Below are 23,385 nucleotides of genomic sequence, written 5' to 3'. Positions count from 1 at the left end.
TGGTGGTGAAATAGCCATAGACTTTTATCCTATCAGCAACAAGTTTAGGATAACAGTCCGGCAGTTACTAGCTGGTCTTTTAGTCAATAAGGTCTTGTAGTTCAACTGTTATTATAGCTATAATAACTACTTCCTCCATTCTTAGTGACACTTGGTAAACTATGGGTTTTAGATTTTTGAAGGTGTCTCACATCATTGTCTTTCAAGGTGGTAGTAAATTGTTCAGTCTTTGCAGGTCATTTGTATTTAATGTTTAGACAGAAGCCAGTTTTTAAGTTTAAATTGTTTTAGAAGTGCATGTACAATTGCATGGTTACCTTTGTACTGCTGAGTACAAAAACTTCATGTATAAGTAGGCAGTTAAGGTCGTCTGTAAACCTGGGTGAATGCAAATACAGAAGAGTACCTCTTGGACTTGGGTTGGACTTTGGAAGACTTCACATTCATTACATAATCTTTTTTTTTCTGCTGGTCCTGTGCAGGGTGGGATGACTATAGCTATAAGCACACAGCCAAAGCCATGTGCAGTTATTCTTGATCTGCATGCATAACTGTACCAAGATTGGAAGAGATGTTTTTTTATAAAGGCTACTTGTAAACAGTACAATTGAGTTGTAAGACAGTCATGAAAGTTCTTCAGCTGTTCTTAACAATTCAGTGTTATTCTGACCGAATCAAATCAAACTTAATACATTTTCTTCCTTGTTAAATTGGCCTGACTAGTTCTTTTGGCTAGTGATTGTTGCATTACCCTTTAATGTTAGCTTTGGGACCAAAACTATTTAAAGTTGCTATCTGGGATGGTATTACTACATTGTGTTGACGCAAAATGCAAAGATGTAATAGGATAGTATGAGGATGTTCTCAGGCATAATTTGGAGAGGAGACCTGTGCGTGAATCAACGGAGGCAGATGAACACGTGGGCAAGGAAGCACTCCACAAATGTGAAATACTAATGATACTTTCATGTCTGTTCTGAATGTAAGAATCCTTATTATGAATAAAGGTAAACAAAATAGTCTTACGGAGAAGTCTTCTGGACAATGTTGTTTCTAAAGAAACAATAAAGATAATAATAAAAATAAATAACAATAAAGAGCAATAAAGGGAGTTCTTCAGCTCCCCCCGTACACATTTATTTTGATTTGACCGCTTTTCATTTTTGTGGGAAGGCATCCAATCTCTTTCTGTCCAGGCATGTAGTAGCCAGTAACCACGGGACACTTAGACTTTTCTCTTAGCAGTGATCAATGCATTTCCCAAACCTATTGCCAAGTATGACTTTTTTGTTCCTAGGGAAAAAACAAGTTGGATTTTCTTCTGAGGTATAATAAAAAAGAGAACATATCTGAAATAAAGAATCTCTGGTTGCACGAGCCATGTCATCTGTTTTACATTGTGTATCCTGTGAAGTTAGTGACTTTTTTTTCCCGTTAAGATCCCTGGGAAACAGGTTGGTAAGTAAGTCCATTTTGGACTGTGATCTTCTTTAGCGAGACTACATGCAGGTGACCGCTTATGCTAGTTTAACCTCTTAATGGTGCTGTGCATGCAGGCATTCTTTTGCCCACTGATAAGCCTTCAGGATTTCTAGGGCATGTTTCACACTTCTCTGTGCTGCAATAAATTAAGCTTCTTTCTCAGGGTGCTGTGCAAGTATCATCTTGTTGTTGGGTATAATGGGGGAGGGAAGGGCAGAGAGAGAGAACTTCAGGGGAGTTGAGGATGGCGAGTATTAGCCCGTATCCTCAGTACAGTCAGTACCGTGGTGGGAGGTGGTAGGGTGGTGGTGGTGTCTACTGAGGGTCAGGGAAAGGAGAAGGAGAGGTGCAGGAAGGAGCTGCTGTGGTCAGCATGCTCTTTTTTCAGAGTGATGGGAAGCCATTCTCCCCTGCCAGGTATTGTTCTCCTTGGTTCCCTGCCAGGGCACTAGCCCAACAACGTAAGTGAAACAAGCCATGGCTCAAACTCACACTTTCAGGCAGGTCAGCAAGTTTGGTACAAGGCTTTGTCAGTAGGCTTGGAGGGGCAGAGAGGGTGGTTAAGAGTAATATCTGAGTAAATGTGTGTGACGACTACTTGTTGAAGGCATAACTTCAGTGTTTAGCAGAGAGTGAATTTTTGATATGTTGGGGTGATGCTTTTTTTCTGTGCAGTTTTCTTTCAAGTCACAAGTATCAGTGCATTTTGTTTGCATGTTAGATGTGAATATTTACAACACAGCCCCAGTAAGACATCCTATTTACTTGTTCTTTTTTGTTACAGCTTTTACTCGGGCCTTTAATTCTGATAAAGTTGTTGGACTTGTGGGGAGGGGTGAAGAGAACAGATACATCAAGAAGAGAAGAGGAGCTTTAGTAATTATTCCAGTGATGTGGAGTAAAAGAGGAGGAGTTTCCTGCCTGTAGGAACTGAACAGGGGGGGGATAAAATTGTCAAGATCCGTATGGACCAGGAATGCATGGTTAGGTCGAAGGGATCAGTATCAACACTCGTGGTGCTCAAAGGTAAATCCTTTTTTCTCTGCTGTATAATTCTTTAAAAGCGAGTCTTCAGCCATATTTAATGTGCAAGGTTTCCCACTTCAGATGCCTTTTAATGAAAAGTATGGCTTTGTTTTGCTTTATTTTGAGGGGGAAACAGCTTCTTCCTTTTGAAGCACATGCTATTTGAATGGCCAAAGAGATTTTGTTTACCGTGGAGAAGCCACGAGAAGCAAAGTATCTGGAGGACCAGAATTGGAGGAGCGGGCTGGGTAATGATTGCTACCATAACTACACTAGTAGCAGTATTCACAGCGTAACTGCTTACACCACACTAACGCAAGCAAGGTGTGGAGGACCTCTTTAACAGTGTGCATGCTGTTAAACAGTGAATGAATAAAACCAAGTAGCCAGTTTATGAAGCTGAAACAGGAGGAATAGTTGATAATACTAGAAAAATTTGAAGGTAAAGATCAGGACATCAGTGCAAAACTGCTAGAATACACATCTACCTCATCTTAAATGGAGTGATTTAGTTCACTAAAATTGGCATAACTGGCTATTATTATTGTACTGCCTTTGGATGTTTCCTACTGATAGCCTTGCTGAATTAATGAGTTTCTCTGAGAAAGTATTTTTGGATCCACTAGAGAGAAAAGGTTAAGTGATGATGCTTGATATGAGTTGTATGTTCTTTCATCCCGTCTTCATGTTGAGAATATATAATGGACTTTCATAAATGTTTTAAGACACTTTTTGTAAGCTGGCTATATTCATCCTCAGTTAAGCTTCTAGTATGAAATTTTGAGCAGTTTTATGGTATGCACTGATTTTTTTGTTTTGGTTTGGTTTAAAATCATAGTGGAACTGTTAGCATCTGATGCTTACGACTTTTCTAGGTGTGCCGTAGACCGTATGTTGTCTTTCTCACTCAAGAAATTTGAGTTTAAACATCAGAAAAGGAAAACTATACATAAATTATTGAGACGGTGAATGGTATATCTTATCAGCTCTTTAATGTGCGTTGCAAGCATCAAGAACTGATCTCAGCTTTGTTCTGAGGAATTGAGCATCTGAGGGGGGAGAAGGGGAATAGGGTTGTCTACATGAGAGTGCTTAGTGGTTTTTATATTCTGCAAATTAATAACTCAGTCCAAAAATGATTGTTTCAAGCAAGGGATGCGTTGGTAGAAGTGTGCTTTTGTTTTTAGCTTGTCTCTACAACTAGGCTGTGTAAACATGAGGTGCCATGAAGTCACTTATGCTTTGCTCCTTGGGAGTCGTGTGCACACCTCGCTTTTCCTGCACAAGGCAGGGCTGGAATCTGAACTAGAGTGTTTTTCTGAACTAGCTTCTTACTAGACATCCTGTGCTTTGGCACAGCCCTCCAAAGGCTGAAGTTGGGCGTTTTTTGTAATGTAGGGATGGTGCCAATTAGGTCTACTGGCAAGTGCCTCTGAATTGATGCGTAGTTGACTTGATACTGAGATGAATCACGCTTGGCTGCGATTTCCTGCTTTGTGAGATGTGTAGGAGTGCTTATTCCTAAAGTTTGTGTTAGGATAAAATCCATTCTTATCAAGACCTCATCTTTTTTATTTTAATAAGTGTTATCCTGTTTGTGGCAGAAGGTGGGTTAAAATACAGTCTGTTTATCTTGCTTATTACTTGTCATTTTGCACAGTATTAAAACTGCAAGGGTATTAGTATTTTAAGTGCAGCTACTTTATGATGATGATGGAGTATGCAGCTTAGGATAAAGTCCTATGTATATCTCTGTGCTACTGTATTCTCTTATGTTCAGTCGCGCTAGCAATGTCCTGTTATTGTATGTATCTTGTGCCTCTGCTAGAATTTGTGGAAGAGTTTGAGATCAAACTGATAAATGAGTAGCATGCTTCGAACTGTGTTTTTTTGGTGAAATTTCTAATATTGCACTTTCTAAACTTAGCATTTTATTAGGCCTGATGCATTCATTGCTGGGGTGTTCTTCCACAAACAGACACAGAGCTCAGCTCCGCATACCTGCCGCTGGCTTAGGACTGTAAGCTTAAAAGCTGGAGTGTCAACATGCTGTCCTACTTTTACTGTATTTGAAGAATATCAGGTGTGAAAAGGATCTTTGTGATTGCACTCCAGTAGCCCAATATGGAGAGACTGTTCAGGAGCATTATGGTGGGTAGGTATGCCTGTCATTTAGGGGCAGCTGCTCCTCACTAAAACATTGTCAGTTGGCCTGTAAAAACAACTGGTGGCTCCTGAATACTGTCTCTGCTGGCCCCCGTGGGAATTGACTCGGGGTTGTTGCTTCTGCCTCTTGTTAGCAAAACTTTTCAACATACTGTGTTTACCGATGTGATAAATATTCCTCTTACGTTCCTCCCATAGATATTGAATAACAGTTTCCAGAAAATCATCTGAGTACTTTTTTCAAAGACTAGGTGGTTGCTTGATTAAGAAAACTTGAAATTGCTTTTTCAGACAATTATGTAAACTATGGTGTTTTTGTAGAAGTAAATGTTCCATGAAAGGAAAATACTTGGAAAGCAAACTGAGATAAAATATACAGGAAGCTTGAGTGTCAGTAACTAATGAAATGGTACGTTTTGCGTATAACTTTCTGTAAGGCACTATCTGTATCTACAATCTTTAAATGGACCAACTACTAAAAGGCATCCAACCTTCCTCGGATAAAATGTCTGCTTTAAAATCTCGTGTAGGCTATGTTTTCTCGCAACCACAGCTAAATGATACTGCTGTGTAAAATGTAAATGGGGAAAAGCCATTGTTCTGTGAAGTAAGTAGCATGTTTTCCATGCTCTTGAACACGTGAGTGGGTGCTACTGGATTTTGGATCTGGACTTCTCATGGTTTCGTGGCATCTAATTACAGAACGACAGTTTTAGTCTTTTTTTGTGACGTGGTTAGGCTGAGAGTAAGATTTTTTTTTTGGTGCTGATTATGTTAATATGGTGAATGTCATCTGACTTTAGTTCCTGTAAATAGGTAAGAACTGGATGAAACTGTTTAATGCAGACAACACGTTGTTTGGACTGCACCTAGAATAATACGTGCAGTTTTGAGACTACTCGCTTGAAACAACTTCATAAATTAGTCCCCAAAAGCGCCCGCTAAAAAATTGAGGAGGGGGTCGTAAAAAATACTGAAGTAGGGTGCTCACGGGGTGGGTTTAAGAGCTACAGTAATGCAAGGAAGAGCTAGTGACGGGATTTTCCTCCCCGCTGTGTACGCTGGAAGGGTTAGAGGGATGAGGCAGCTGAGCCGCTTCCGAGGGGTCTGAGGCGAGCAGTGGAAAAAGTGCTGTGGGAAGTTAGCGCGTGCTGGCTGGCGGGAGGACGGGCTGACGTCTCTTTCCACTCCAGATGTAAATATTCATCACCTCGCATGCTCTGCCACTCGGGGCTGACTCTTCAGAACTGGTGCCGTGTGTGAACACCGAGTGCGTAGCGCCGACGTAGAGATGCTCGGGCGCCGGTCCCGACTCCGAGTTCCCGGCTGGCCCGGGTAGCAAAATGCCAGCGTGCCCCCCTGAGACAAGGGGAGCCAAAAGAATCTCATCGCCCTTTATTATGTCTACTGCGATTCTGCTCCCCGCGGCAGGCCCCGCCGGCCGTGCCCCGCTGCTGCTGGCGGCGGCTGGGGCCGGCTCGGGGCTTTCGGCGGCGTTAAAATCCCCCTCCCAGAGGGAACGGGGACAAAGCGGCCGCCTTTGGGTGTCGGCGGCTCCGTCCGCCGCCGCCTCAGCGGACGTTTGCCCCCGGGGCCCGGCGGGTGGGTGCCCCGGCCCGCCCGCAGGTCGCGCTCCCCGGCACCGGCCGCCCGCCCACGCGCGTCGGCAGTTCCGCGACAGCCTGTTCCCTAGGCAGGGGCACGCGCGGCGGCAGCGCTCCTTTTTGTCAACGGTAGCGCTCCAGTGCCGATTTTAGTGGGGTTTTTTCCTCTCCCCCTCCCCGTTCACCTGCCCCGGCAGGGCGGCGCAGCCGGCCGGGGGCGGGGGGAGGCTGGGCCGCCGAGGAGGCCGGCGCTCGCCCGGCGGGGCCAATCGGCGCCCGGCCCTGTTGCTATGCGCGCCCCTACTCTGCCTCCTTTGTGGAAGGTGCCGTGGGCACCCACCCGCGCCGGCGGGGCTCGCTGCGGGAGCACGGGGCCGCGCAGAGAAGGTGTGTACCGGCAGGGAACCGGGCCCCCCCTCCGCCGCTCCCGCTTCCCCCGGGCGGGGCCGGCTGCGCGGGCGGCCCGGTGCGGGTCCTGGCTGCGGCGGCCGCTCTCCCAGACTCGGGGTGTCCTTGGATTTTGTGGCTGAGGATGCAATTTAAACGGGCGGGTCGGGGGGCTCCGGGAGGGGGGTGCGGGGAGGAGCGGCAGTGGGCAGGCTTGGGAGGCCGGTAGCACCGGGCCGGACAGTCTTCCCGGGCTCGGAGCAAGTTCGAGCAGCGTAGCTGTAGGAGTAATCTGCAATTTTTGTTGGTGTTTTTCTGCGAGAGGTGATTTTTAAGTCCGTCCGTGCTAAAGTGTGCCTCTCCGGTTGAGCTGAAGAAGTGTGCTGTACTTTAGTCGGTAAATAGTTCCTTTAAAAAAACCAGACAGCTTCACCGTATGTTCTTCCTTTCGTTCTGTATATCGAGCCTATGAAAGGTTGGATTTTTGTGAGGTTTGGGTTTTTTTTTTTTTCCCAACCTCCCTTTAAAGGAAAGTAATGGACAGCCTAAAAATTAACTCTGTTAATTCATTACATTGTTAGGGCAAGAGTATTAAATGGCCTGGAACAGGAGGGGGATATTTTTAAGCCTTAAAAGTCAGACATCTAGTTAAATGTCAAATCTGCTAACAGTTGTAGTTAGTGTAGCCATATGTAACTGCTTGACTCTTCATTGTTATGGAGGGGGAAAAAAAAAAAACCAACCTCACCCCCTCCCAAAAACACCCTGCAGCTTAACTGAGTTTCTTCTGTGCCTTGTTATGTAGGTCAAGTTTCTCTCTCTCTCTCTCTTTTTTTTTTTTTCCCCTTTCCTCCAGCAGGAGGAAACTATTACAGTATTTTGATTTCTGCTGGAAACAATGCATGAAAGCATTATCAGCCCTTTGCCACTACTTGTTTGTCTTGGGGCAAATGAAGCTGATGCAAATATGTCAGCTTTGGAGGTAACTAAAAAATATGTATTTTTAATTAGCTTACTGGTTGCTCAACTATATGCTATGTTTAAAGCTAATTAAATAGCATACTGAACTCAATGCTGAATTGAGTATTATCCATTCCTTTTTATGCAAACCTGTTCTCTAAAAATGCAAATGTTGTTCCAACCAAGTGCTTGCATATATTTTCATCCTGGGTCTAGAGCTTGTTGGTATTCCTCTGAAAGGTACCAGAGCTCTAGCTTAAGCGAGCCTGCTGACATTAGATGTTCACCTCCTGATGCAGGAGGAGGAACAATTCCACTAGTGTACTCTCATGGTTTGTGTGGGAATATCAGTTTTGAATCACTGAAGCATTGCTTTATAAAGTAGTAAGGAATTTTTGAGAGGACAAAGTGAAATTTCATAATTGCATATATTACATTTTCAATGTGTTAATTTAATGTCTGCCATTTTGCTATGTAGAAAATTACCACATATTAGGAGAGAGGGAGGCAAACTAGATTCTTGGCTGAAATTCTGTTAAGCCTTTAAATTTTGACCCTATGTAACATTTTATTCTTTTGAGTACCAGAAGACTATTAAAGCTTAATAACATGACTTACAGTGTGGAAACTTGTAAATAGCTGAATTGTGCTGTGTGACACAGTTCAATTCTAAAACTACCAAAAATGTTCTTTTGTTTTATGCATTCAAAATTCCGTAGTGGGCTCTGGTGTCCATTTTAAAATGAGCAGTCTTTTACACAGCTTGAGAGTTGTAATGTCCTCATTTATCCTCCCAAATAAAGTTTAAAAACAATTTTATGGGCCTGGCCATTCTCCCAGAAATTTTTCAAATGAGAAGCATATATTGTCTCTTTTGTAACTTTTTTACTTTTGCAGGTTACTGTTTAACTGCTTAAGGGCAGGCCTTGTAGGTGAAGGTTAATAGCATTGGAAAAATTACCAGAGGAGCTTCATGCTGCTCCACCATCATCAATTTCATCTCAGTTCTTTCAGAGCTCCTTGCATTTCTGATGAAGAAGTACAGTCTCTGCCTTGGGTCTGCTAGCCTTATTCCTTTCCCTACACCCCAGCCTCTAAATAATCTGGACTGCAAATACTGAAACAAACCTACTGAAGCTGGAGGTAGCCTCACTAGCTAGGAGGAGGATTCTGGGTGGCCAAACGTGTTCTGACAAAGTTCCACAAGATAAATTACCCACCACTTAGATGACAGTGAACAGGTTGTAACATCAAAGTTTTGAGAGATGAAGTAGGAAAGCACAAAGAGAAGATGAATACAGAAAGAAACTGCAGTAGAAGAGGTCAGATGTAACGAAAATAGTTTGCTCTGGGCTTTTTGTTTTGTCTTTTTCTTTATTTCAGGTAAAGTAATGGGATTCTTAATCTACATTCCTCACCCGAGGACACTTCCTAACAAGTCCTATGCTTTTTTTCCTGTGTGCTTTTTTAAGTACCCTGACAGCTAGTTCTGTTCTAGCAGCAGTGCTGCAAAGTTTCCAGGTTGTAGGTGTGATTTCTAACTGATATGGTGTTGTAATAAAGTTATAAGAGTATCAGTTCCTATTGAACCTGCATATTATATATCTAATGTTTAATGTGTTGTCCATTACAATAAAATTCTTGAATTCTTGAGTGTTTCTATCTCTTCTCCTTGTGAATATTCTTTAAAAGCTTTATTATTAACAGTGCATTTGCACTGTTTGGTTTGTTTCTCATTTTCTTCTTTTTCAGTTATTCTAGGGGGGGAAAAAAAAAAGGCAGCTCAGTGGCATTAGTAGGTGCCTCACACGTAGGTAGAAAATGTGCTTAACAGTTCTTCCCCGGTGTGACTGTATTTATCTTGGGCTTAGGTATGCCATCAGTGTTCACATAGCTTCTTGGAGTTGAAGCAAGTCTCTGGAGTTGATACAGCTTGATAGTCAGAAAGCTGCCCTGGATGTAATTCACCAAGCCTTCACATATGAAGTGAATATCTGTAATGGAGACTTTTCCTGAACAAGCTGAAAGAAAAACCTTTTCAGACGCTTCTAGACTGTTTAGTTCCATCATTCTCATTGGAACCAGAAGTAATGAAACTGGGTTCTTGTTTTGATACAGTATCACATGGGTCTCTAAACCATTGCATTATATCAGATCTATCCTATGCGCGTGTGGTTGTACCTACCAAATCTCTCATCTTTGTAGAATCTGAGAAGGCATCTTAACCAGTGCTGTCTCTGCACCAGGTCTTGCCATGCTGAGATTGCTAGTGCATATAACAGGCTGCTGGTCTGCTTGTCATCTGAATGAAAGACTGGCCTGGAAAATACTGTCTTGTTATCTGTATGTGTGAATTAGTGTTCTGATGCTCTGCAACTGTCTTTCCATATTCCCACATAAATACTTTTCAAATTTTTCTTCCACTTTGATAAGTTTGGAGGATCTGAGCTTTACTGGCTGTACCTGTGAACAGAGTGCTCTTAGCATACATGATACAGCATTTAAGGTGTTAAATGACTGAAATAAGAACTTCCTGCTGAAGGCCCCTTACTTGCTCCTAATAGTACTGTTTTGTTTTTTTTTTTTTTTCCCTGTGAAATAGTTTTAAGGAACAGTAAAAGAAGCAGTCATGTTGTTCCCCTTTTGTTGTTGTGTAGCCTCCCACTTTCTTCTGAGAGCGTGATGAGTGAGGAGCAGCAAGACTGGCCTGCTTTCCTAGGACTAGACTCGGAAACAGTATTTTACTCTATTCTGTCATACAGATCTGAATGAAGATAGTGAAGTCAAGATAAGGTGAAAGATTTTTAACTCCAGTTTTAAACATGGAAATGTGAGAACTAAGTTTTTGTTTTCTTAATGTGTACAGCTAGTAGATGAATAGATTTCAGATTCTCTTAGAGGATAAAAGGCAGTATTTCCTTGCTAGTAACTCATAGCTGAGTCTATGCTATTCATACTCTTAAATAAAATTACAAACCTGTTTTCTTCTGCAATGCTGAGAAGATGGGATGTAGAAGATTGAGGGATGCTGTGGAACTTGGGAATATAACATATAGTGGAGTATGCTTAAATGGGAGGAATACAGCCTGTCTTGCAGTTCAGTCACATCATCTACTGTCTGATGAAATTGTTTTCAAATTGATGTCTCTGACAATAAAGCTGCTGCTTCCAGAGGTTGGTGTCTGCATAAGTCTATGCTTTTTCTTTGGTGAGAAAGGAGAATATTGACCAAGTTTAAGTAATGGTGGTCATCCTACCTGAAAGATAACTGAGCTCTCGGATGAATTTCCACATTAATTAAAAGATTTACAGAAGGGCTGAAGGTGAGGAGATAGATTCTGTAAACTTAAGTAGCAAGCACCAGTGCTAATAAGCAAGACTGTTGTTAAATAGTTAATAACAGATGGCTGAACTTCTGATGCAAATGATCAGACAGAACAAGAGAAGTTCTCTGCATCCTGACCCAGCGACTCCTCACTGCTGCCATGGCAACTAACACTTTTTTTTCTCTCCAGTTTTAGCGGAGTTTATGAAACTAAAGATAACTTGTTGGTTTTACGACTTTAAAAAGAATTTTAAGAGGCAAAGCGGACCAGCAGGAGGAGGAGAGAATGTGGATGTGAATTCCTGGAGGCCTTGTGTATTTTAGTTCCTATAAGATCTTTCTAAAAGAAGTGTGAAGTATGGTACACTTTAAAATGCCTAGCAGTTAAAGCATTAGTTTAAATACAAAAGGTTATAATCTGAGCTGATCTGTCTGAATCCTTTTTGTTTAATTTAATGTGAAAATTACCTACTGCAACTCAAGTAGTATTGCAAAGGGGAAAGGGAGAAGGAGGTGGGAAGCTCTATGTATTTGGCCTGGGCCTGGTACGGAGGAGCAAGGAAGAACCTGTAGCTCATGGGGTGGATGTGGCCTTTCATCTGACTTGCAGCCAGGCATTTGTCCTACTCGGTGGGAGTAGGGGAATGTCACTGTAGGACAGTGGGGGCCACGGAGGGGGTTGAAGCTGTTGGCCACTGGACGTTGTAGGACCTTCTCTGCCCCTTTGGTTCAATTGTTAAAGACTGGAAGAGTATTCTGGACAAATATCGCTACAGCACTCCTTTGTCCGTGCTCTTTTTGCTAAGGTGCTTGCCCTTGGCTGCTCTGAGCAGGATGCTAGAAGGACCCTGTGTGCTATCTTTTTATTTTTGTAGCAAAGTTACTCTACAGTTCCTGTACCTACTATAGTGAAATGCAAAATAGAAGGTTCAATATCTATCTCTCAGGTAGGACACCTGAAGGAGTATTGGTGTAGACTAAACTTCGTGGCACTGAAACTACTGGAGGGAAGCGCTTCCGAGGCAGGTTTTGATCTGGTCCCCTGGGAAAGCCGTGAACAAGACCTGTGTATATTACTGAATGCAAGTCACTTCTCAAAGCATAAACAACCTGTTGTAAGTCTGTTTTATCAATGCTGTTAAGAACACATAGTTTCTTCGGCGCTTGCTGGTTTTGTGAGGTACATCTATGCCTGTGGGTTTTACACTACAACAGTGGCTTCTTTACAGAATGAAGCCCTTCACGTAGATGTGTACCAAGCCACTATATTCTCAAACTGTATTTCCAGAGTGTATCATATTGCTGTGTTTGATTGTCTAGATGGATTGAGGAATTCTTCAGCCTCCAAGTGTATAACTCAGTCATAATACTACTTCTAGAGAGAAGGGAAGCAATTTCCTGGAGTTGTTACCTGAGGATTATTATTATTTATCTGTGATATAAATTAAGAGGCACATTCAGGTATCATGTTTTGCTGGGTATTACACAAGCATGGAACAAAAGACCATCCTCACCTCAGACCTTATGCAAGTATCAAACATGAAATCAATGACTTCTAACAGAGGGCTGTAAGGAGGCAAGGGGATAATACTGATGAGACAGATAAACTCTGCTCCCAGCCTACAGGCTAACAAGCCTTTATCGCTGTAACAGAGAAGCTGGAAAGCAGACTCATTTTGCATCAAGTGTGTTCTTCCCCACTGTAGGACAACACAGGGGAGAGGAAGTACAAGTGATTAAAGTAATCAGAGGCTAATTGGAAGTTTACTGCAATAGTGAGTGGGAGACAACAGGAATGACGGTAAGCCGTGGAAGATCTTGAAAGTTAAAAAAAAAAAAAAAAAGGGAAAAAAGTCACTTACTTGTTATGAAAGACGATGTTTTGAGAGGCAAAAAAGACAACAGGAAAATATGGTTTCCTGTTAGACACCGACCAGACATATCTTCCTCACAAGTCTGGATGCTGGTGAGGCATAATCTTTTCTATGTCTTTTTTGACACTCATTTTCGGTGATGAATTCTATGAGAAGTCCTGCGGGCACTGCTGGCACTTCCCAGAGCAGGCAGATAAGGCACTGCCATCTGCTAGCCAAAGCGTGGGTGGCATTCATGTGGGCTGTGCCCAGCCCAGAGGTCCCCCCTGGCAAGGCATGTTTCCAGCTTCATCAAAGCTTGGACTGTGAAGAATTTATCTGAGGAAAACCTTAGGATTTCAGACAGTGTTTTTCCATAGTCAAGAGTAAAACCAACTCACACTGAAAGCAATTCTCTAAATGCTATTTCCTAGGGATCCAGCCCAGCAACAAGGACGTAGTGAACCCAATTTGCATGTTTTTCTGGGGATAAAGAGGGCATGTTGCTTGTTGTCTGGAGTCCCATGCCAGATTCTGGTTCTTTCAAGATCAGCCACTAATTCAGATGGTAAGAATAAAATGTTCTGTGCTAAAAATCTATCAGATATGTTTTTTTATTAGTTCTTGAAGATAAGTGATTGCAAAAATGGGCTGTTTACAGTCACAGCCAATGTAGTCATATGTTCCTAAATGTAAACTTAAAATCTTTTTGACTATACTCTTCTACACTTCTTTGTTATCTCTTAAAAAAAATCCTCTTCCTCCAACAAAATTATGCATTGTTTTCACTTGATAGTAATGAAATTTGTTTTCTTTACTGATTTCTAACAGCAAATCTCTGTATAATCTTTTTAGTAACTGAGAGGGTTGACAAAACAAGTATGGTCGTCAGGCGTTTGGATTCTGTAATGTTTGTGGAGGCTTTTTTTTTTTTTTTCCTGATGCTTAACTTGAGCATTTGCAATAATTTATTAAATCTATTAAACCTGATAAGTGGGCGAATCCTTAATGTTGCCTGAACTATGCTAGTAGCTGATGTATAGCAGATCGTGACTTTTTGGCATTTCTGGGCTGAAGGCAGCTTGGAGCAATTTTCCCCAAAAGAAAGTAATTTTGACATCTTCTGATGTAAGTTTCATTGAATATTTACTTTGGACATTAATACCTTTTCTGCTCGCCCCAAATTCAACTTTTTTTTTTCCCCCTGCTCTGTGCTTTCGATTAAATATATATTTGCAAGTTATCAAGGAGGAACTAAAGTTGGGTTTTATTTGTTTATCTGTCTTTGCTCATGTCAGTTGTTTTTTGCACAGAATACAAAAGACGCTGTGGAGGGCCTTGAGCTTTGACTGGATAAAAACGGTTGTTCCTCATGCTGCTCGTGTACACTATTTTTAGTCTAGTGTTTTATTTTTCCTAATAATTTATTGCTCTGTCTCTTGACTCTCGGGTCACCTGATTTTAGAGCAGGCAAACATAGAGGTTGGATCTTTTACTATTCTATAAACTGCTAGTTTATCTTGAGGAGCAGGATGCTGCTGCTGCTGGTGAGATTGGGTTGGAAGTGGTCTTGGAGGGGTGAGCCCTGTCCCTTCGGTTCTCTGGAAAGTACGTTCTAAGAACACGCAGTACAGGGTGTTACAAAACACACGTGCAACCAATAAGTGGAGCGGAGGCCAGGGATGGTGGGTGACTCGAGGTCAGCGCTGTGCAGGGAGGCTTTTGCCTGCTGGCCCTCACCGTGCCTGTCTTCGCTCTGTGCCAGCAACGGCGCAGTCATCCATGAACTCACTTTCTCCCTTGAAGGGAGAGTTGTTTTGAAGAGATACATTATGAATACACCGCTATTATTCTTGCTCTAGTAGTGTTAATTTTGGCACTTTGTGCAAGTGTCTTGCGCCTAGGATTGTCATAAACTTGTTTTGTTCCACGAGGTGCCCGGTGGCTGGATGTTTCTGGTGGCCTTCAAAGTGGCAATGCAAGCCTGGCAGGGTGGTTGAATGAAGGGGAGAGGGAAAGCAGACACTTAAATTTTGTAAGTAAACAAGTATGTTATTTGAAATTTCAGTGTTCAAGTGGGCCCAGTTTTAAAAAGGTGCTTTGCAAGATGCATGCGTGTCTGGAGGGAAACCTAACGAGGTCTGAACACTCTGGAGTTTCACTAGTCTGATTGGATTTTTAAAATCTTTAAGTAAATCTGAACTGTAACAAGATAAATGTCACTCAGCTAGATCCTGGTGATTCTTCAAATTGCGTGAAAACAAAGAGGAACAAAACCTGCATCCATCAAGCTATTCAGTACTTGCACAGATGAAATAGGTCTAGACATGCAAAGTGACTATTCTGATGGTTTGGATTGAGCTAAAAGTTCATTACTCCCCAGGCAGTTGCAGATTTTCAGTTCCTGGCCCGTGACATTTTTTCAGCCTCATGGAAAACTGCAGACTGTCATCTTCTCTAGAATTTAAAAATAAAGCAAAATAACTTCCATCTATCTGGATCTTGGGTTAACTGAAACAGGGATATCGGCTGACCTGGGTAACAGTGCTGGCATTCTTAGGCCTTTCTTTTCATTCATAACATTGCAGTTTTTATAGGTTCCTCTAAGACAACAGCATATTTGAAGTTCAGTGTTGTGCGCCCTTGAGGGAGAGGGGTTGCTTTTTGGGTGGGTGCGGGGCTTATCGCTGCACTGGTGAGTTGCTGATAGCAGCTCTTTTGCACTCTTACCAAATTTGTAGTGCTAGTAATGAAACCAAAACTTTTTGAAGATGTGGCATGTAGATTATGATCAAAATTCTTGACCTTGAAGAAATGACATGCTAATCATGCATGTGGGAGGCCTCAGTTAGTTTTGGGGTTTTTTTTTTAGTAGTCTTTTAATAGAGTAGACTACTTTCACCAAAAAGTGGACTAGGTCATAGATGGTTTTCTTCCCGAAATACCTAGACTTCTGCCCATCCCCATCCCACAGCCTTCTCTGGCTTACTGTTGGTTTGGGTTTTTTTGTTACCACAGTAAAACTGAGAAAGTATGTATTAAAAATAGATACTAATAGGTAGCTTTGAGGAGATTTTCAACATACAAGAGGTTCCTCAGCAGTCTTTACAAACAGTTGTCTTGTATCTTTCTGTAGGTTGAAAAAAGATACTTTTCAAGAGATTAAAAGCAGAGAGGAATTGCCAGGGATGTCTGATTTATGCAAGTTTAAATTAGCTTATTAAAGTCAGTAGTTCCTGACTTCAGAGTCTGTAGATCATGGCTATCAAAAACCATTGGCTGGGCTTGTTGGCACCTGATGGTAGCGTGAAGATGAGTGGCTACTGGTGTTTGAAAGTTTTCGGACTGTGTGGAAGGCTGAGTGCTTTAGTACTTAAAAAAACTTCACTTGCTTTGACAACAATATTGTGTTGAAGGCTCAGTGCTTAGTGAAGGGTTTCCACAATGTGTGGTCCCATAAGTCAACATGGTACTTTTTTCCAGGGGGTTGCTCTGACTCCAGCGGCTGTCCCTGACTCCATCAGCTGTGGCATCCCTACTGATTCCACCCCAAAATGAGTCAGTGCTTTCACATGGCACTTTTCAAATTCACTCTGGTTTATTTTCAAGAAGTCTGACTATGGTCTGAAGCAACTTGCACATGATGTAACCGTTCTTTTTCTTGCAGTGATCTTAGGGAGGAAGAATACCAGTTTGTGCCTGGTGATTATAAACCAAAGTGGAACCTGTGCTCACACAGAGCGTAGCTGGCCTTCCCCAGCAGGAGTTGTGTGTGCTCCCATTACAGTTTTGTTCAAGCCCTTAATGATGCTTTCAAATCATTCACTCAAAATCTTTTTGAGAGCTGAAGGCTACTTTACATTCCTCCTCAGAAAAAATGTGTTGTTTTATCATCATTAACAGGAAAATAAGCACAAGAACACTTGAAAGTATATTGTCAAAGTTTGTATGCACAATGAATATTTAAGGTGATGAGATAAAGCATGGAATACCCCAAAGAGATTAATTTTTAGTGTTAGTGGGGAAATTTTAAAACCCAGCGTTTTTTGGCAAGTGTAACCCTACATCACTGTGAATGCTGTTCCCAAAGATACTTGCGTATATTGTGAAGATGATAAGCTAGAGAGGAATAAACCGAGTAACACTTTAGCAAAAAACCAGTCAGCACAAGATGCAAACATGTCATGTTTTAAGTAGAGGGCTGCTCTCTCTGGCAGCTCTCATAAGCATTGAAATACCTACTGTAGGATTTTTAAATAGTCTCGTGTTGTTTTCCAGTAATATCCAAGTGATTTATTATCACAAATTACTGCTTGCCATCTTTAAACCAGTCTCTGTATAAAATACTGCAGAAGTCTGCAAATAGTTGAATCTTTGTCAAGCTGGATTGTTAAACAAATTAAAGAGGAAACTTAGTCTGTCGTCTCGAATTGTATTGTGTTTAAGGCCTCAAATAAAATTTCTGGCATGCATTTTTATTTATGTACTATAAAAATTCTATCACAGCTGGAATTTAATGCAGAGCTGCCGTCAACCTGTTTAATGGGAAGGATGTCTTGGCTTCCAAATGCAGTTAGACTTCCCAGTACTCGATTGCTGCAACTGTCGTATGGATGATACGCCTTCAGAAAGAGATGAGGCTTAGCCAAATACATGTGCTTTTTCATTGTTAATTCATGTTGGGCTTCCTTTGAAAAGAAAGCAACAGCTACGGAGCCACTGCAGTATGATATTTACAGCTAACATAAGGTTGAGTAAGTTGATGAAAGCCTTCAGTCTGTGTGTGTTCAGCCATGTAGTTGCTGCTAAGCTGGTTCTTGAATTAGCGAGTAACAATAGTGAAGATGGTCATCAGCCGTCATCATCCTCATCTCCAAACTAAGTTCCCTTGGCTGGGGAAGCCTTGATGAAAGATGAAACAGTCATCATCATCAACATCAGTGAAGGAAGCGTGAAAAAACAAATGATTGAATATATATCTAGAAATCTCATATTGGAAAATCTGTATTTTAATGTAAAAGTGCTTAATTGTTTTTCCAGAAAACACCTTAGGAAGAAATTTTCACGTATTCTGTAAGCTTAAGTGCGCTCTGTTTTCTGTTCTAGGGTGACACACGGCTCCTTCAGCTCCCCAAACCAAGCATGTTGGATGCGGTTTCACATTATGGTGGCAGTGACTGTGAAGCTAGCCTAGGTCAGATCTCCACATTGCCCTTGCTTCCTCCTGTGAACGAGGGTGGGATTTAAAACAGCATTTCAGTAATTTGTTTTCAATATAATTCTGCAAAATTTATATCAGCATATTTAAAAGGGTAGTAAATCACTGTATTGATGGTGAGAGTGAAGGTTACATATAAACCCTTTATTCCCTCCCAGTTACAGCTGAGTGTCTATTCTATACTTAGTGCTGCATACTTATTCTAAAAGAGATGTTTTTTCCTAATTGTTTTCTTTTATGAACTAACAGACATACCTGAAAAATAGTTTTGAGCTGAAGAATTAGAAATCCTATTGCTTTGTCAGGTTTTTTTAAGTTTTTTTTTGTTTAGGTAGTTTTATCGAGTCACGCAGTTTGTTCTAACGTAATCTAATTTAGGCAGAGCATCAGCTAATCAAGGGAAAAATGTAAAAAGCTAGAGAAGAATGAATGGAAAACTCAGAAATTACTTAGTCTACTCCTGATAGGCATGTTTGTTTCATTATAATACAACTTCAGAGATTTTTGTGTAGTCATGTTTAATGAAATCACAATCTAGGAAACCATAATATAAAGGACAACACAAACTGATGTGTGCGTAAGTAAGGGCATTAGCTGAGACAAGTCCTCTTTGCTTTCAGCACCTGTCCGGTTATAGCATGTCGGTACAAGTGCATCTTTTGTAACCCGTTCTGTAGACTAATAAGTTTAGGTATCAGCAAAAAGCATATGTTCTGTTCCTCTAACTGGCTTATATTTAAAATGCTAAACATTGCAGCACTGAAAATCTTACAGCTTTACACTGACATTTCAGCACTTAATTTACCCATGTCAGGATACAGTGGGAGAACTGTATTTTAGAATATATGAGTTCTCTTGCAATTTTTGGTGAACTGAGGTTTGAAACGAGCCTCAAACTTCACATTTTCAGGTATTACTTTCCTTCTACTAAATACAGACGATGAAATCATAATGACTGACGTACTTCACAGTTCGTGATTTTCTTGTGGAGCAAAAAACAATTCAGCTTACATCATATGTTCTGAAGTATTCCTTTTCTTTGTCCAGTTACGAGAAAATAAAACCAGTTTCCCCGATCAAAATGCAAATATTGGATCTAGAATTTGGTTTAATGCCAAAAAATCAAAAGAAGCAGGTTAAACTGTTGTTGCTTAGATAAAAATAGAAAGCTACAGTTAGAAGAAGTGACTCAGTAAGCAGTATGGTGATGGGAAAATAGGATGTCAGCCAAAACGCAGGAAGCTAGATGGGAACACCCAGATCAGTTTAACAGTCTGCATTTTACACTCTCTGAGAGTTGTAGTTTCTGAGATTACTGGAGGAAATTTATGCTTTAAATGAATTTAAGTGAATTTTATTTCTGTACTTATTAAGCTGTTTGAACCTAAAGAAGTTTTAGTAAAATGTCAATTGTACGTTTTTTGTATTTTTTTTCAGCCTGATTTTAAGACCAGTCTCTTTTTGGTAACTTTATTTACGGTAAAGCTGCCTCGAGATTAGCTCTGGATGCTGTGAGAGGCGTCCAGCAGAAGTGTATAGTAGATAGGCAGTGATACACACATACCAGTGGACTTACTGCAGCGCTGCAGTCTGGAGTGGAGCTGATGGCACTGATTGGTACTGATTGATTTTTATTGCTCTGGAGCTCCAGAGTAACTTCATCTGCTGCCATGTAGCTGTGTCTTGATTTTTAAAAATCCCCCCCCTTATGTATAAGATGGTGTGGTGTGTTTTGTTTTGTTTTTCTAATTATAAACTGGCATAACAACACAAAAGCAGGTGAATTTCTTCCTATTCTCCTACACAAAACTAAGTAGATCCAGCAATTTTTTATAGCTTATACTCTATTTTCTTTGAATAGCAGGTATGCATTAATCCTAATGTAAAGTTCCTATGCTGCCATTTCCTGCCTGCAGCTGAACTGCTTTGATAAGCAAGTAGTGGTTCAGTTTGGTACCCAGGAAGAAGTAAGGAGACAGCAAGAGTAAGATGAGGTACTGTGCTGCTCTCCTCTTGTTTTCATAATGGCTGTCCTGGAGCTCAAAGATCTTGAGCCCTAAGAATCTAAGACAGGAGTCAATGTGGGGAAAAATATACCTGTATAGGAGTATTCCTAAGATAAGGTGAGTAACCAGTTCATTGCATTTGCTTGAATTTAAGTAAACTTAACTAATAGCATGTTTCTTGAAGCAAGTAGACCATCTCATGACTTTAACTCTTGATAGCTTAAATTATACTTAAACTCTTAATATTGCAAGGCTTTTGAAGTGTGTGACTTCAGATATAATTACGGGTTTGTAATATGCAAACACAACATGACTGCTCATTCAGAAAATCATGAATTTGGGGGGTTCAAGGGCAACTTTCTTTTGAAGTGAAGCACAACGTGGAATTAGTTAACCAAAGCATCCGTAGGTGTTTCTAATTCCAGAAGAGAAGCTGTTAGTCAAATGTTTACATTGTGTTTCATTTCCTTTACAGTAGTTTCTTGAATCTCTGCCTTACTCTTAAAATATGGAACTACCTTTAACCCACTTCTTAGAGTAGCGAGATAATAAAACTTATTGAGAGTTAACTGGTTTGGGGGAAGGGCCAGATAGCTTTTGGTGTAATTTTTTAAATGCACAGCGATGCCTTTGCTAGAAGGTGATGGCTTCTGAACGCTGACAGTGCAGCTGCTTTTCTCCAGTGTATCTGACACTCCTGCCACGGGACTCTTAGACTGAAGCGTCTCCTTATGGGCTGCCTGTGCTAAAAGTACAAAAAATAAGATCCAAGTACTTAAGCGATATTTTTAGTCTTTCAAAACAATTGTAGCACACGAAGGAAGCAGAGAGAGGAGGTGGGCAATCATGCCACGGTGCCCTCTGGACGGCTGGGGTAGGGTAGGAGCAGGGCTTGCGTCAGCTGGGAATCCGGATAGCCTACACCACGCACCCTGTATTTTGTTTAGTGTTTTGCTTACTGGGTTTCAACTTTCTAAGAAGTGAAATAGAAATCCGATTACTTTAAATCGGTGGCCTTCAAAATCCATTATGGATGCCTGAAGATTTTCCAGGGCAAGTCTGGACTGTTATAGAGCGTATTTGAAAGCAATTATTTAGTTGTTTCATGAGCTCTAAGAAAGTAGCCCTCCAGATCAGTGGAGGTCAGGACTAATGGATACTTCATGCTGAACAAATTCGTCTGTCTTTGAAGAAAGGCATTTTACAAAAATGAGCTCCCCTCCTGAGAAGAGGAGGACAAGCTTGGTAGATATTTTTGGTGTCCAGGGCAGTATGAAAGGTGCTAGGACAATAAAACAAGCATGGACTAAGATTACAGTTGCAGCACTGCCTGGTCATGTTAGCAGGAGGTCGCGGGGCAGGAGGAGCTCTGCTGGAGCCGTTCACTGCCTCGCTGTCCCTGGGCAGGACAGGGCAGTGGCTTGCAGATGTATCTTCTGGTGGCCCCTGGAGCACAACAGGTTACATGATACCCAATGTCTTCGTTTCCTGTCTAAGCCTAGAAAATAGATTAAATGCTGTTCTCATACACACATTTCAGGAAAACATTTTCTGTAATTACTACAGAAAATGCTGCGATAGGACAGGGAAGGGAGTTGGTCTGCACAAGTGTGACCTAGTTGGGAAAGGAGTCAGCTGGGTACAACTGGATTAACTGAAGTTTTGGGAGAGTCCTTGGGTTACGGTTAAGTGAATTTGTGACTCACTAGTACCACATACCTAACTTTGATAGAGGTTTAGGATGTGAGCCAGTTTAACTTTTTTGGGGGGGTTGAGTTCTTATTTTTTATTCCAGTGCTCCAGTGATTGTGCACTTGTGCGTAGTGGACGAGGGAGGACAAGCATTTGAAGACTCTCTTTGTGACATCTCTGGTTAAATGGGCTTTTCTGTTTGTCCAGAAGATGTAGAAAATCAGTTTTTGTTGAGGTTGGTATGTGCAGGAGACAAAGGGAAACAAAATGATGTGCCTCTACGTTTTAGTTCTCCAGTATCGTATGTTTTGGTTTATGTGTAGTAGCTTCAGTCCAAATTCATATTTTTCTTTTTTTCCCTCCTAAGGTAGTCTGACATCTGCTGCTATCTCTTGTGACCACCTGCTCAATGAACTTTAGTTTCAATGTATTGATTAAAGGGCTGTAGTGCCTTGTTACTTTAATTCCTGTGCACTTGTGTCAACTAACTGGATTTTTTGCTGTTTTAAGGGGAATAAAACCCAGACACTGCTGGGATGCATATTTTATGCTATATACTTGCACGTTCCATTGCTAGAGATGAAGAAGAATAATAGTCATATTTGTGTAGTCAGATTATAGTACTGAGGTTATTCTATGCACAATATACGATGTGTGTCTTAAACAGGGCTGATTCATACACAGAAGCAAACAGTTACAGCACACACAGTAACACTTTTTTTAACTAAACACTGAGTTTGCTGTTTCTATAAATGTCTTTCTACCCTCGTCCTCAATTACATCAACTTGTATCATCTGTGTCTGTTGTATAGGAACAATTACCAGGCTTCTCAATATTTATAGGGTTTTTTTCCTTTATGAAAACTCTTACAGTTGCTAGATGATATAGAAATCTAGTGGAGCTAAAAAAAAGTAGATATGCCACATGAACTTTGTAGGAAAACATATTTCTCAATGTCCACTGCTATTCATGCTTTAAAAATTCTTTTTTAAAAGTCCAGACCAAATACATGGTTTGTTACATTGCTGACATAATTTTAAAGTGTTGGCCCTGTCTTTATAATGTTGTTATGAAAACAGTAGCATTTCCTAATTCAATACTTGCTGTTTATCATCCCTTAATGAGATGCAGTTTTTATTTTGAAACAACTTTGTGTTTTTGTAACTGCAGCTAATACAAGTATGTCTCTAGCTAGTTGGGTCTCCTCTTCCATCCTTAAGGCGAGATACTGGTTGCTTCTGAAATAATAGGTCTGATACAGGAACAGAGGCAGTGTTTGCAAATTGAACTTAAAAGTAAGTTTTATCTGTTTACATGAAGTAATATTGTGTATGTATTCTGAATCTTGAGTAATGATTATTTCAGATTTAATTACCTTGCTTTATTCAATAGATCTTGCTTATTTACTAAATTCACTGGATCTTGCGTTTGGACATGCTTAAACTGTCTACGGCTTGTATGTCAATTTGTGGTATATTTCTGTGAAGACAATGAGTGTTTTAAGTATACAATATAAGCTTTGGTATTGGATTTTTTTTTAATGCAAAAAGAGGGTGGGGTTTTTACCTGAATCTAACCAGCTCAGCAGAAGCACTCAGGCCATAGGTTTTATCTATTAATTTGTGTCGAGTCCAGAAGCTTTTGATCAAATATGGATTCTTTCTA

General features: G+C 40.9%; 1 protein-coding gene across 9 annotated transcripts in view; it reads left to right on the top strand.

Moving 5' to 3' along the window:
• ATOSA (atos homolog A) overlaps positions 1-23,385 on the top strand; it is a 49,590-nt gene that overhangs the window by 6,309 nt on the left and 19,896 nt on the right. The window contains exons 1-3 of one of the 9 annotated variants that reach the window (XM_052808998.1): positions 13,152-13,371; positions 14,738-14,838; positions 17,910-17,997. The exons of 1 other annotated variant lie outside the window; for it this stretch is intronic. In XM_052808998.1, coding sequence (XP_052664958.1) covers positions 13,224-13,371; positions 14,738-14,838; positions 17,910-17,997 — 337 coding nt within the window. In that variant the 5' untranslated portion in view covers positions 13,152-13,223. Of the gene's footprint in view, positions 1-1,297; positions 1,459-2,266; positions 2,509-6,585; positions 6,666-13,151; positions 13,372-14,737; positions 14,839-17,909; positions 17,998-18,025; positions 20,145-23,385 lie in introns of those variants that run through there. 7 more of the 9 variants (XM_052809002.1, XM_052809006.1, XM_052809001.1 and 4 more) reach the window with 7 other exon arrangements.

This window comes from Harpia harpyja, chromosome 14, assembly GCF_026419915.1.
Source record: "Harpia harpyja isolate bHarHar1 chromosome 14, bHarHar1 primary haplotype, whole genome shotgun sequence".
Classification (NCBI taxonomy): Eukaryota; Metazoa; Chordata; class Aves; order Accipitriformes; family Accipitridae; genus Harpia; species Harpia harpyja.
This window is presented reverse-complemented; position numbering and strand designations above follow the sequence as displayed.